Below are 14,559 nucleotides of genomic sequence, written 5' to 3'. Positions count from 1 at the left end.
TTTTATCTGCAGCCCCTTGTACCCCCAAAAGAGTCCAAACTAGGAGAAGGCAAGAATCCAGAATGGGAAGACCAGCATTAAAAGTTGCTTTGTCCTGAGAAATGTACAGATCCAGGAGACACAGCTGAGAAACTGAACAAACCATCTTCCTACTCCAATCTAGGCTACTAATTTTTTAATTGCTTTATAGATTTTTAATTAAAGTAATACATGTACATAGGAAAAAAATACAATATAGCACAGGCGGGTTTATAATTAAAAGGAACATTTCTCTGTTCCACCCTTCCCCTCCCTAGTCTCACTCTTCTCCAAGGGAATCACTTTTTTTAAAATTTTAATTTAATTTTTTTATTTTTAATTTTTTTTGGCTGCGCCTTGCAGCATGTGGGATCTTAGTTCCCTGATCTCTGGTCGAACCCGCACCCCTTGCAGTGGAAGCACAGTCTTAACCACTGGATCGCCAGGGAAGTTCCGTAAATCACTTTTTTTTTTTTTTTTTTTTTGCGGTACGCGTACGCGGGCCCCTCAGTGTTGTGACCTCTCCCGTTGCGGAGCACAAGCTCCGGACGCGCAGGCTCAGCGGCCATGGCTCACGGGCCCAGCCGCTCCACGGCATGTGGGATCTTCCTGGACCAGAGCACGAACCCGTGTCCTGCATCGGCAGGCGGACCCTCAACCACTGTGCCACCAGGGAGGCCCCCGGCAATCACTTTTTAAATAGCTTCTTTTCAGCTCTTCTGGTGGTTACCTCTGCATGGAACCCATACTCTTGCTGTCATGCCACTGGCCAGAATCACCACCTGACATTTATTTATTGACCCTTCACAATGAAAGATGAGGCTTTATCTCATTTATACCACCCCCTTCACTTTACCCTGCCCTGAATTTTGCTAGTTACATAATACTGGTTCATCTATGGGTTTTTGGGGTAACTTTAGAGTGTCTGACCACTCTCCCTCCCCATTATGTAGGAGGCTACCAGCACCCCAAGCTGTCCATATACTCCCCTTTTATTTTTATTTATTTATTTAAAAAAATTAACTTATTTTTGGCTGCGTTGGGTCTTCATTGCTGTGCACGGGCTTTCTCTAGGTGTGGAGAGCAGGGGCTACTCTTTGGTGCAGTGCGTGGGCTTCTCATTGCGGTGGCTTCTCTTGTTGCGGAGTGCAGGCTCTAGGCACGCAGGCTTCAGTAGCTGTGGCATGTGGGCTCAGTAATTGTGGCTTGGAGGCTCTAGAGCGCAGGCTCAGTAGTTGTGGCACACGGGCTTAGCTGCTCCGCAGCATGTGGGATCTTCCTGGACCAGGGCTCAAACCCGTGTCCCCTGCACTGGCAGGTGGATTCTTAACCACTGTGCCACCAGGGCAGTCCCCCCTTTTATTTTTATTTATTGCACTTTTATTTTTACATCATCAAGATTAACGTCTATATCCTGCCCTGTTCTCTAACCATGTTTTTAAGTCTATACATTGATTCTATTGCAGCTAATCAGCAACATTTATATTACAACAAGCTTCCTTCCCCACTTAGAACTCATGACTCTTGTGCAACTCTAAGGAGGATGTTCACTGTATTCAGACAAACAGATTATGTTTTTGGCATATTTTATTAATTACTCAAAATCATGCAGCCATTTCCTTTGTTTTCTATTTGACCTTGGCTCTCTTTTATAATCCTTCCTTGGGAGTTTCTTTTTTTTTTTTAAGATTTTTTTTTGTTGTGGGCCTTTTTTTTTTTTTTTTTTTTTTTTTTTTGGTGGTATGTGGGCCTCTCACTGTTGTGGCCTCTCCCGTTGTGGAGCACAGGCTCCGGACACGCAGGCTCAGCGGCCATGGCTCACGGGCCCAGCTGCTCCGCGGCATGTGGGATCTTCCCGGACCGGGGCACGAACCCACGTCCCCTGCATCGGCAGGCAGACTCTCAACCACTGCGCCACCAGGGAAGCCCTGCTGTGGGCCATTTTTAAAGTCTTTATTTAATTTGTTACAATATTGCTTCTGTATTTTATGTTTCCGTTTTTTGGCCCTGAGGCATGTGGGATCTTAGGTCCCAGACTAGGGATTGAACCCGCACCCCCTACATTGGAAGGCGAAGTCTTAACCACTGGACTGACTGGGAAGTCCCTCCCCAGGAGTTTCTAAGTGCCTTTCTCCTTTTGTTGTTGAGAAGTAACATTTGTGTCCTTTACTGTCATCAATAAAAAAATTCATTTCTTGTTCTTTCTCTATATTGCTTGGGACTTACTTTTCCCGACTTTCTGTTACAATTTGTACAGACTGCTTACTGGACCTGCTGCATAGCTGTGACTCTGGGATTTCTTCTCACTGGACCCATGGGTCAGCTTCTCTGTTTATGGTATACATGATATCACCTTCTTTGCCTTCTAGTCTCCAGGGCTACTGACATTAATCTGATGTCAGTTTGGTTTTGGTTTGCTTTTTCTTTCCAAAGCTTTCTGGAGTATTTCTGAAGGGGTCCAGAACATGCCACAGTGGCATAAAAATTATTTTGAGCAGAAGGTACTTGAATTTCTGAAATCCATCTGCCAAAAAGCAGAGACTCCCAAAAGAACTCAGTTGTCTTAAATCCCCTCCCCAGGAGCAACCAGAGAAAACTGACTCTTATCATTGGAGATGAGAAGTCTCCATACAACACCTAAACAGACACTGTCACAAAAACTGCCATGTCTCCCCGCTGTCTTTCTCCTAAGGGCCCATTTATCTTTCCCTCAAATCATTTGTTTCCTCCTAACCCTTCTCCCGCCTCTACTTCCCCTATTAAAATGGTACACCAGCCTCAAATTCTAATTGCCCCTTTGAGTCACATTTTCTATGAACTCCCACACATACGTGATTAAATCTGTCTTTTCTCTTGCTAATGTCCCCAACAACTAAATATAACAGAGTGGAGAAAAAGTTTTTCTTCCCTAACATCTCGTTACTCTTGGCATTCTTTTTTTTTTTTTTGCGGTACGTGGGCCTCTCATTGTTGTGGCCTCTCCTGTTGTGGAGCACAGGCTCCGGACGCGCAGGCTCAGCGGCCATGGCTCGCGGGCCCAGCCACTCCACGGCACGTGGGATCCTCCCAGACTGGGGCAGGAACCCGCATTCCCTGCATCGGCAGGCGGACTCTCAACCACTGCGCCACCAGGGAAGCCCCACTCTTGGTATTCTTAAATTTCATCTTATAAAGCATCTTATTTAGCATTAAGTGGGCATATTTAAGAAAAATTTTGGCCACGCTGCGTGGCTTGTGGGATCTTAGCTCCCTGACCAGGGACTGAACCCAGGCCACAGCAGTGAAAACACTGAATCCTAGCCACTAGACCACCAGGGAACTCCCCAAGTGGGCATTTTAATTAAGGGTTTTTTTCTTTTCCATTCTGGGAAATTTTCTTTTATCATTGGTTTGATAATTCCCTCTCTCTACTTTCTATTTCAAAATTTTATTTGTCAGATTTTACATCTCCTAAGAATTGATCTATATTTTGTCTCTCACATTTTCCATATAGCCTTTTGCTCAGGTCTTAAGGAAATTTTCTTGACTTTATCTTCCAACCTTTCCATTAAATTTACTTGCATCAATCATTTAAAAATTTTAACAGCTCTTTCTCTATTTTCTGTAACATTCTATTATTATTTAAGTCTTTATGAAGATACTAATCAGGAGTTTCCCCTCCCATATCCCCAAAGCTATTGCTTATTTTCTAAATTATCTCTATCCCCAGGGTCAAATACGCTACTTATTTGGTCTTTCGCTTTTTTCTTTTTGGCTGCACCTCATGGCTCACAGGATCTTAATTCCCAGACCAGGGATCAAACCCTCGCCCCTTGCAGTGGAAGTGGGGAGTCCTAACCACTGGACAGCCAGGGAAGTCCCTTGGTCTTCCTCTTGACTTTTTTTTTTTTTAAAGATTATTTATTTATGGCTGCATCAGGTCTTAGTTACAGTGAACGGGCTCTTTGTTCAGTGTACGGGTTTCTCTCTAGTTGTGGCACGTGGGCTCAGTAGCTGTGGTGCGTGGGCTTGGCTGCCCCGCAGCATGTGGGATCTTAGTTCCCTGACCAGGGATTGAACTGGCGTCCCATGCATTGCAATATGGATTCTTAACCACTGGACCACCAGGGAAGTCCCCTTGATTGTCTATTTATATTTAGTCTTTAGGGACCAGGTTAAACTTTTTAGGTGGATTTCTTGTTATTTTATATCTAGGTCTATTTCCCCTCAAATTCCTCCCCTGAATGGGGATATCTAGTTACCAGGTTTGCTTTAGGGTAAGTGGGCTGGGTGGCCCCCAAATGCCACTTAGGGGTGCTGGCTCCCAGCTCAGATGTCTCCCTACTCCTCAAGCAGTTTATCTTTGTTCTAGAATCAACTGCAGGCTGCTATTCCATGCAGTTCTTTTGTGAGCAGACTTTCTTTTAACCGTCCCCTCCTATTTTTGGCTCCTCTGCTTTTACTCCCACTCCCCAGGCCTCTGAGCTTCCAAGTCTGAGTCAGCCTGGTGATAATGGGGTTCTACCTGGTTGACAGCCCCTCTGCTGTAACTTTCTCTACATTTATTATGCATTGTGATTTACTGCATTTCATTCCATTTTTCAATATGCTTCCATCCATTTCGTCAAAGATTTTTAAAACCTCTAATCTGATGATGGTCTCTTTCTGGTTTTCTATGCTGTTATGGATTTAATCCTCATTTTATTTCCTTGCTACTATTTTAATGGGGCCTCAAGTGAAAAAAGAAGACAGATACTTATGCTCACGCTGCCATCCTGAACTGGAAGTCAGTCAATGGGTAATTCTCCAGGGAAGTTATATTCCATTCACTCAGATGAAATTGTATAAACTTTATTATTTTCTTTTTTGTTTGTGGAAACTCAGTGACTTACATAAATTCTATAAAAATAATTGGTAATAATTCATAAAAACTGTTTTTCTTTTATTACTCAAAAAGGTTTTATTCTAAAACTCTTAGCTTCTATAAGAATACAGAAGAGATTTTTTTCTATGTACTTGCAATGAATTCTTTAGAGGTTCAACTTTTTTTTTTTTTTGGCTGTGCCGTGCAGCTTGTGGGATCTTAGTTCCCTGACCAGGGACTGAACCTGCGCCCCCTGCAGTGGAAGTGCAGAGTCCTAATCACTGGACCACTAGGAAATTCCCTAAATGTTCCATTTTAATCGATGTAACTCAAACAATAAAGCAGATGACTTACCCAAGAAAATGTCGACCAGCATATTCATAGTAAATCTCCCAGAAGGACCTACATGTTTTATATTTCTTGTTCCTTGTGATGAACTGTGTTCTTGAACAAATCTTACAATATTTTTTACATCATCAGTCACATCTCTTGTCTTATAATTCTATGAATAAAAAGAGATTACCTTTTGCTATAATTAAGATACTGATACCTAGATCGCTAGGATTTAATACTAACTGTAACAGTCCCACAATAAACCATTTCCAGACTAAAACCAAGACCAAAAACCAAGGAAGTTTCAAATGTTCATTCTTTTCTAAGTTCTTATATTAACCTTATGTCTAGAATAATTAGCACTCTATTATATCTATTTCATTTCTGTTTCACAGACAGTTACCTGAGAGCACTCTGTGGGTAGAAATATTCTTTTTCTTTCAAAACCCTTCATACCTCTTTTGGTCACTTACTGGATGGTGACCTTTAGGGATGAAAAACATTGTCCAACCATGCAGATGTATGAGTTCTGATCTCTTTTGGGTCTTTGGTGCCACAGTCAATCCTTTTTATCATCTCCGGTCAGTTCCCTTTCTCATTCCCCTCAGTTGTCTCCAAACTCTGCCTACCATTACTATGTGGTCTTTTGCTATTGTCTATCCTAGTTCTCTAACTCAATACTAAGCACCTGCTGTTCTCAAAAGCTGCATCGTGCTTCTGTGCCTCTGTATATGTAGTTCCTCTACCTTCTAATCCTTGTTCATCCACTACAGTCCTGAAGACAAATAGGTTTCTTGTCCTATACTAACAATTGGTAGTGATTCTGAGGCTCTATCTGGCATCATCATGAAAGAGTGCCCCATCACTCTCTCCAACATCATTCCTGCCTTAATTCTTGGTGACTAGTGTACAGAGATGATCCTCCCACACCTTGGCCTTTGGCAACTTGATCTCCTATACTCCAGTGATCCTGTCCTCCACATATGTCAGCCCCTCACTCCCATGCTCACACCCACTACCTAGCCTTACTAGTATCAGCAACCCTTTTGTTCTCCGACCGCTGCCTCCTGCCTTTCTAACTCACGGCATCTAGTTTCTGACTCCAGCAATCCACTGGGACAGCCTATCCATTGATCCTCGTCCTCAGATGTTCACCTTCTGCACTAGCTCCCAAGCCCCCTTGCTTACTCAGGGACACTGCTTCAGCAATTCTTCCCTCTCCTCACACATCAATTTCCATCCTCCGTAGGTACGTTCCTATCAGCACACAAATATATTATTTCTCCTGTCTCTTCTTGACTCCACTTCCCCTGGCAGCTACGGTTTCATTTCTCTGTTCATCCTTGAAGCAAAACTTGAAAGAATTCCCCATATGCACTGCCTCCAATTTTGCCCCTCTCCACTGAAACTGGTCAAGTCCAGGTCCCATATTTCTGCGGTGCTAAACCCAACGGTGACGTCTCGGTCCTTATAGTACTTGGCTCGGCAGCAGCAGGTGACTAGGGAGCGCTCCCTCCTCCCTGATGCACTCCTACGCTTAGTTGCCTTGGTCTTCCTCCTACCTCACTTGTTCTATTTCCTGGTCTCCTTTCCTAGTTCTTCCTCTTCTCCTCAACCTCTTCAAGTCTCAGGGCTCAGTTTTTGGTTTTCTTCTCTTCTGTCTATAAACTTATACCCGTGAAGATTTCATCTGCTTTCATGACTTCAAATTCAACTATATGTCAACCACTCCCAGAGTTATGGTATCACCAGCCTCTCTTCAGAATTGCTAGATCCAAGACATATCTAACTCACTACACCCCAGACCAAACCCCTGATCTTCCCTGCCAGCCTTCCCCAAACGTCTCAGCTGAAGGCTGCTCCACTCTTCCAGTTTCTCAGCCCTCCAGGCACCGTTCTGACCGGCCTGCCGTCTCCCCCTGGGCAGGCACTACCCCTCAAAGGCACAGGCACGCCCCCCACCTCAGGGCCTCTGGTCTTGGCTTTAGCCAAGAACATCCGTATTTGAGAGCTACTCAGCTAACTCCTTTCTTCAAGTCTTCACTCAGGTCTCATCTTTGCAGTAAGACTTCCCTGGGCCACTGCATCCTGCACCCCATTCATCATTCCTGACTCCTTACACTGCTGTACTTTTCATCAAAGTTCTTTCCTCTTAACATGTACTTATAACGTATAGTCTTTATTCAGCCTCCCTCTGTTAGAATGTAAGCTCCACAAGAGTAGGGATCTTCATATTTTGTTCAGTGATGTATCCCAAACTCCTAGAACATTGCCTATCACAAAGCAGGCATTCAACAAATATTTGTTGAATGAGTGAACTGATTAGCAATGTCTACAGAGTGGGGTGTGGTGGGTTGAGATGGCCATAAATCCACAGATTCCACCCCAAGAGAGAGTAAATCACCCTCTGCTTGGCTAGCGCTGCCTACGGTATCACAGTGATATGAACACATACATGTCTGTCTCCCCTCCTGTCTGTGAATTGGCTATATCATGTTCCTATGTGAATCCCCAGCACCTTGCACAGATATTTCAAATAATATATCAACTGTGAAAATGCTCTGTATGGGGCTTCCCTGGTGGTGCAGTGGTTGAGAGTCCGCCTGCCGATGCAGGGGACACGGGTTCGTGCCCCGGTCTGGGAAGATCCCACGTGCCGCGGAGCAGCTAGGCCCATGAGCTATGGCCGCTGAGCCTGCGCGTCCAGAGCCTGTGCTCCAACCACAACGGGAGAGGCCACAACAGTGAGAGGCCCGCGTACCACAAAAAAAAAAAAAAAAAAAAAAGCTCTGTAAACTGTGAAGTACAATAGACATTAAAACAGAATTACCATGATAGGTACAATACAGTACCTAACAATTGAATTTAACAACCTCCCAAAGTTATTTTTAGGACAGATGATAGCAAATGCATCCTGAAGCTATTGCCCTTACTCTTTACAGTTTTTTAAAAACCAGTTTACAGAGTAATCCAATTGATCTGAATTCAAACACATAGTACACTAGTTACAACCCTTTTGAGAATGAAGATGTTTAAATATAGAGTTGAATGTAAAATATTCTACCTGCCCATGTTGGATCTTTTTGGGTATTTACAGATTAATGATATTTCTTAAATATCCTATAACCACCAAAACAGGTCCAGTATATATATATATATATATATTTTTTTTTTTTTTTTTTTTTTTTTTTTTTGCGGTACGCGGGCCTCTCACCGCTGTGGCCTCCCTCTTTGGCGGAGCACAGGCTCCGGATGCGCAGGCCCAGCGGCCATGGCTCACGGGCCCAGCCGCTCCGCGGCATGTGGGATCCTCCCGGATCAGGGCACAAACCCGCGTCCCCTGCATCGGCAGGCAGACTCTCAACCACTGTGCCACTAGGGAAGCCCCAGTATATATATATATATATTTTTTTTTAACATCTTTATTGGGGTATAATTGCTCTACAATGGTGTGTTAGTTTCTGCTTTATAACAAAGTGAATCAGCTATACATATACATATGTTCCCATATGTCTTCCCTCTTGCGTCTCCCTCCCCCCAGTATATATTTTTAACAGGCTTCTAGTTCTATGGATATTCCACAGAAATACTATTAAAATGTTTCTATTCCCAATTAACATGGGGAGGAAGCCACCGTCCCCTTGTTAAAATCCCTAAAGCCCACTTACTGCAATCTAACTTGTATCTAACTTTTCTAAATTAAGAGAAGAAGAAAAAAAAATCTTGGCAAGTTCCTCATCACAAAGAATTTAAAACTTTCTTATTTTACCTTTGTTTTACAGCAATTATCACAAGAAACATCTGGGTATTTCTTACAAAAATAAGGATTAAATCCATTTTCGCCAAAGTAAGCCAAAAGCTGTATTCTCCTGCATTCTGTTATATTTTCACAGTAATGTACCATACTATACAAATTATTGAAGTGAGTCTCTTTCGTATGATGGTTTCCGTCTTTTTCCACTAAAAGAGATGAAGAACATAGTAAACATACTTATTAGAGTAGAAAAATAGAAAAGAATATCACAGAAATATTTAGAATAGGTTCATATAACTTTAAATATTAAATGAAATAAAATTATTCATAGCACTATATATCAACATGACATGAATCTATATAATTAACTGAATATTTATGTTCATCTTCAAGATTGTAGTTTTGCAGGAATAAACATAGGTTGTCAGGAGTAGCTGAAAAAATTTTGCAACTCTTCATTATTCCCAACAATAAATATCTGAATTATATTTACTATATTTATCAGACAAGGATGTACTGAACCCAGCATCCAAAGCAAGCAGAGCATGGAGCCACGGCAGTGGGCTGTGCATCTCCCTGAGTATCCGGGATCAAAGTGGTTAAGCCAGTGGTTCTGAAACTATGTACCAAGGACCCCCCAGGGCTGGGGCGGGTGCTGCAATGAACTCACAGGGGTGCTGGCAGGTGTTTTAAATTTAAGGGAAACACAGCAATACCTGGCATCTGTTGAACACCACACAAGCAACTAGTTGGAGGTAGTTTATGATGTGCTACTTTCCTTCTAATGACATTGTGAAGCTGAAATTTTGGCAGTTGCTATGATAAAAATAAGTACCTCCAAAAAATCAATGTGAAACAGGAAATGAGGGTGGCAGTGTCCAATCTGATTCCAAGGTCTGAGAACAACATGTACATACTTTTCATTTGTAAGCAATTGTTGTTAGTTAAAAATGAAATAAAATTTTTTTTTCTGGTTTATGAGTATTACTTTTTTCAAATGGTTGCTAAGTATTTAGCATTTAAATACTTACTAAATTATTTGGACCTAACTTAATATAGGTTCTGCTTAAAAACACAAATGGACACACTAAGTTTAAAAGTTTCATTTTTGCACTGAGAATTATCTTGTTATAGTGCAAGGGACATGGAATTTGCAATCAGATGAACCTGGATTCCATCAGGGCTCTGTCACTTACCTAGCTCTGTATCTCATTTTCCTCTTCTGTAAAACGAGGAGAATAATAGTAGTATCTTTTAGGGTTGTTGTGAAGATTAAATGAAGTGATATACGTAAAGCATTTAAGACAGCAGCATATAGTAAGTGGTAAGGAAACTTCATCATTATCACTACCCTTCCCCTTACCGCTGCTGCTGCTCTTGGGGGCCAAGTTACAAAACCTTTCTGAAGCTCACTTTTCTCATGGGACTATCTCAAAAGCTAGTGGTTACAAGCAAATAAGGTGAACATTACTTGGCACAGAGCTTGGTAAGTGCCATTTCCCGTGCTCAGTATCTCTACCAGAGTTCATTCAAAAGTGGTCTCAAAACAGGCAATTTTACTTATTTATCTATTAGAAGGGGACTGGTTCAATAAACATGGAATACCATACTATGGAACTCTATGTAGTCAAGCTATGTGTACTAGTTGGAGTCATAATTACACCCTAGTGTTGACTGGAAAAAAAATCAGGTCAACATATACATATTAAAAAGGCACATTTATATAATAACTATAAATAGAGTATAACCTTTAAAAATTGTGAATCACTACGTTGTACACCTGAAACTTATATAATACTGTAAATCAACTACATCTTAGGGGAAAAAAAAGCACATATAATGGAATCGCATTTATATTGTAAAAAACCCTGCATTTGGGAAAGGTAAATATCAAATATAAGATATTGCCTAACTCCAATGAAGAGGTAAAGGGATGAGATAGGAGAGGGCTATGTAGGGGTTTTATTTCCTAACCTGGACAGTGGTACGTGACAGTTCATTATTTTTTTCCATTTTACCTTTCTGCATGCTTGAAATATACCAGGATGCATGCAGAAATTGGGCCTGGAAGGATACAAAGGAAATCAGTAACTGGAGTTATTTCTTAGGGCAGGACTGTATATGAGGCATGATTTGGAAAGTTTTCAGTCCTCAACACATCTGTATCATTTGAATTTTACATAACAAGCATGTAATACTTTTATCGTAAACATGAATTAAAATAAAACTTCCATATCTATCTAAGTGCCTCTATTTTAAGGAAAACTGGACCCAAAACACCACAACTGCAGGGGTAGATGACAAAAACGAGACTGAGGAGGACAGCATGTGTCCCCGATGGAGCTCAGCTTACTTAGTATAAGCCTCTTCAGTCTGGTCACATCGTGGTAGGTATAGAAGAGCAGGCAGTGAGAGATTTCCCCATCTCTTCCAGCTCTGCCAGATTCTTGGTAGTAACCCTCCACGGATTTAGGGAGGGATGCATGGATCACAAATCGCACATCAGGTTTGTCAATCCCCATTCCAAATGCAATGGTCGCACAGATAACCTGATGTAAAAGCAAAAGCCTATTAGGCTCATAATGCATTTAAAGGAACATTTTTTAAATCAATCAATTAATTAATTTTTGGCTGCATTAGGTCTTCGTTGCTGCGCACGGGCTTCTTTAGTTGCATTGAGCAGGGGCTACTCTTCGTTGTGGTGCGTGGGCTTCTCATTGTGGTGGCTTCTCTTGTTGCGGAGCACGGGCTCTAGGCGCACGGGCTTCAGTAGTTGTGGCTCACGGGCTCTAGAGCACAGGCTCAGTAGTTGTGGCGCATGGGCTTAGTTGCTCCGCAGCATGTGGGATCTTCCCAGATCAGGGCTCAAACCCATGTCCCCTGCACTGGCAGGCGGATTCTTAACCACTGTGCCACCAGGGAAGCCCTAAAGGAACATTTTAATAATAGATGCTTCTAGAAGCTTTATCTTCTATCTTTCTTTAAAATGTACTCTATATAAGAGTCTAATATCTTAACTTGGTTCCATTATTTAGCATGACGAATATGAGATTTTCATATTGATAATTTGCAGTTCTATTCAGACCCAGGAAAGTAAAGAGAAGCTCGGTGTGGCAGGCACTTGCTTGTGTGATTTGGGGCTATCACCAAGGGAGCCAGGATCAGCAGCAGTCGCCTCCTGATGTGTTACCACTGCTTGCTTTCGTATGTTGTTTTTTTTTGCGATATGCGGGCCTCCCACCGCTGCGGTCTTCCCTGCCGCGGAGCACAGGCTCCGGACGTGCAGGCTCAGTGGCCATGGCTCATGGGCCCAGCCGCTCCACAGCATGTGGGATCCTCCCGGACCGGGGCATGAACCTGTGTCCCCTGCACCGGCAGGCAGACTCCCAACCACTGCGCCACCAGGGAAGCCCTCTCCTATGTTTTTGATATGGAGGTGTGGGGGTGTAGCTCACCCAGCCATGATACCCCTGTTGCCTCGGTAACTGTGTTTCTCAGGAGCTCTGGTTGTTCCCAGGGCTTGGGCTTTTAGAGGTCACTGCTGCTAGATTTTCCAATGACTCAGGAACAGTGGCGTTCTCACCTGCTCCAGGTGAGAACTTACTATCTGTTTTTCCAGTGGTAGCAAGTGATCACACACCAGCTCCTTTTGTTCATCAGCTAATTTCAGAGTCAAAACTTGTGAAAACTGTATTGGAACTCGTGGGCAAAAGTCTGAGAGTTGCTTATACTTGGGAAGAAAAAAGGCTGGAGACCATGGATCTTGGTCTATGCAAATTACTCAGTGGAAGCAAGGTGATAGGTAAATTTCAGGAGCTTGATATATCAGTTTTTAGTAAAAAATCTCTTTCAAGCCTATCCATTTCAGTGGCAAATTTAGGACCTATAACCCAGCCAAAAATATTATATCTCCAGGCAAAATTACATTATACAAATAAAGCTGCAATGCTTTTTTTACCACCCAAAAAAATGAATTGCTACTTCAAAAATAGTATTTCAAAAGCAACTGGACGATCTGGCAGCCAGACTGAGGCTAATGACATGATTTCAGTAACTCTAAGTACCACAGCTAGGAACTGCACGCCATGGATGGCAGACGGGGGGTGCTCATCAACGCTGGAGATGCTGGTGGCCTGTACTTTAGGTCAGCCATCCGTCTAAATTTATGGCACTGCTATCAAAGGCAAATCTCCTTGGAAAGAGAAAGTCTACTGTAGTCTCTAGAGGTGGGAGAGCAGGTGGAGAGGCTGTAAAGCAAGGTGTGTCAGCCCACAGGCGCACAGGTTTCCAAGAAGCCTGGGTGCATCTCCCAAGGTCGGGTGAGCACAGGGCTGTGAGGGAGGCTGCAGGCTCATGAGGTGACTATGATACCAATGCCTTCTGAGACTCTTTACTTCTTATAACTGGGAACACTGGCTTTGTGGAGTTGTTAATTCCTTCTTTATTTCTGTGTTGCTTTTAAAACTTCAGGCTAGGGACTTCCCTGGTGGTACAGTGGTTAAGAACGCGCCTGTCTACGCAGCCCTGGTCCGGGAAGATCCCACATGCCGCAGAGCAACTAAGCCCATGCGCCACAACTACTGAGCCCACGTGCCACAACTATTGAAGCCTGCACTCTCAACCACCGTGCCACCAGGGAAGCCCAATCATCAGTGTTATTTTTAATAGTAAATAGCTTAAATGTCCTGAGAGCATGATTGGTTACATTATGGTACATCCCTGCCATTAAAAAATGGTTTATGAAGAAATTTTTAATGATATGAAAATATTCGAATGTTAATGATGGATAAATGTAGGGGAAAATATAATTCAAAAGTGTGTAATCTCGGGATTCCCTGGTGGCGCAGTGGTTAAGAATCCGCCTGCCAATGCAGGTGACACGGGTTTGAGCCCCGGTCCAGGAAGATCCCACATGCCGCGGAGCGGCTGGGCCGGTGAGCCATGGCCGCTGAGCCTGCGTGTCCGGAGCCTGTGCTCCACAACGGGAGAGGCCACAACAGTGAGAGGCCCACATACCGCAAAAAAACAAAAACAAAAACAAAAACAAAACACTGATATAAATTCCACACCCATGTTTCAGATTTGAGGCTCTTAAATATGGTCTACCACATTGTTTTCCAGAAAGGCTCTCACGAGTACTACAGGAAATCGTCTCTGACAACACTGTCCCCGACAGTTAATAAAAGTTTGCTAATACAAGAGGTAAACATGATCTCACTGTTTTAAATTTTAATTCCTTTATTAGCAAAATTGCATTTAAAAAATTTGTATTTAGCCCTCTGTAGTTCCTCCTTTCCAACAGTTTCTTGATAGCCTTGAGTAATTTACTGTTTGAGAAATGTTTTTCTTCTCACATTTTTACAAGCTCTTCATTATGTTTTATTTGAGGAAGCTATAGTTCCCATTTTGCTGTTGCCTTTAATTTTTTTCTACAGATATAGAAGTGTTTAGTTGTTTAGGTTTTTAATCATTTCTAGCAATTACTTCCTTTGGGGCTGTTTTTAAGCTTAGGTTCTCTTTCACTCAGCGTGCATACATTTAAAAATATCTGTACCTTTATTTACCTATAATAAACTTTGATATGAGGACTCAGAACAATTCTCCCCATCAG

At 42.6% G+C, this 14,559-nt stretch overlaps 1 protein-coding gene across 6 annotated transcripts in view; it reads right to left on the bottom strand.

Annotated features, from left to right (window-relative positions):
* Window positions 1-14,559, bottom strand: part of BLM (BLM RecQ like helicase) — an 87,234-nt gene that overhangs the window by 13,044 nt on the left and 59,631 nt on the right. For 5 of the 6 annotated variants that reach the window (XM_032621887.1, XM_032621889.1, XM_032621890.1 and 2 more), the window contains 3 exons: window positions 11,302-11,497; window positions 8,964-9,154; window positions 5,216-5,363 (listed from right to left, as the gene is read on the bottom strand). In XM_032621887.1, the coding sequence (XP_032477778.1) occupies window positions 5,216-5,363; window positions 8,964-9,154; window positions 11,302-11,497 (535 nt within the window). Of the gene's footprint in view, window positions 1-5,215; window positions 5,364-8,963; window positions 9,155-11,301; window positions 11,498-14,559 lie in introns of those variants that run through there. The other variant, XR_004348312.1, reaches the window with a different exon arrangement.

This window comes from Phocoena sinus, chromosome 2 (assembly GCF_008692025.1).
Source record: "Phocoena sinus isolate mPhoSin1 chromosome 2, mPhoSin1.pri, whole genome shotgun sequence".
Taxonomy (NCBI): Eukaryota; Metazoa; Chordata; class Mammalia; order Artiodactyla; family Phocoenidae; genus Phocoena; species Phocoena sinus.
The sequence above is the reverse complement of the archived record's forward strand: the minus strand, read 5'-3'. Positions and strand labels throughout refer to the sequence as shown.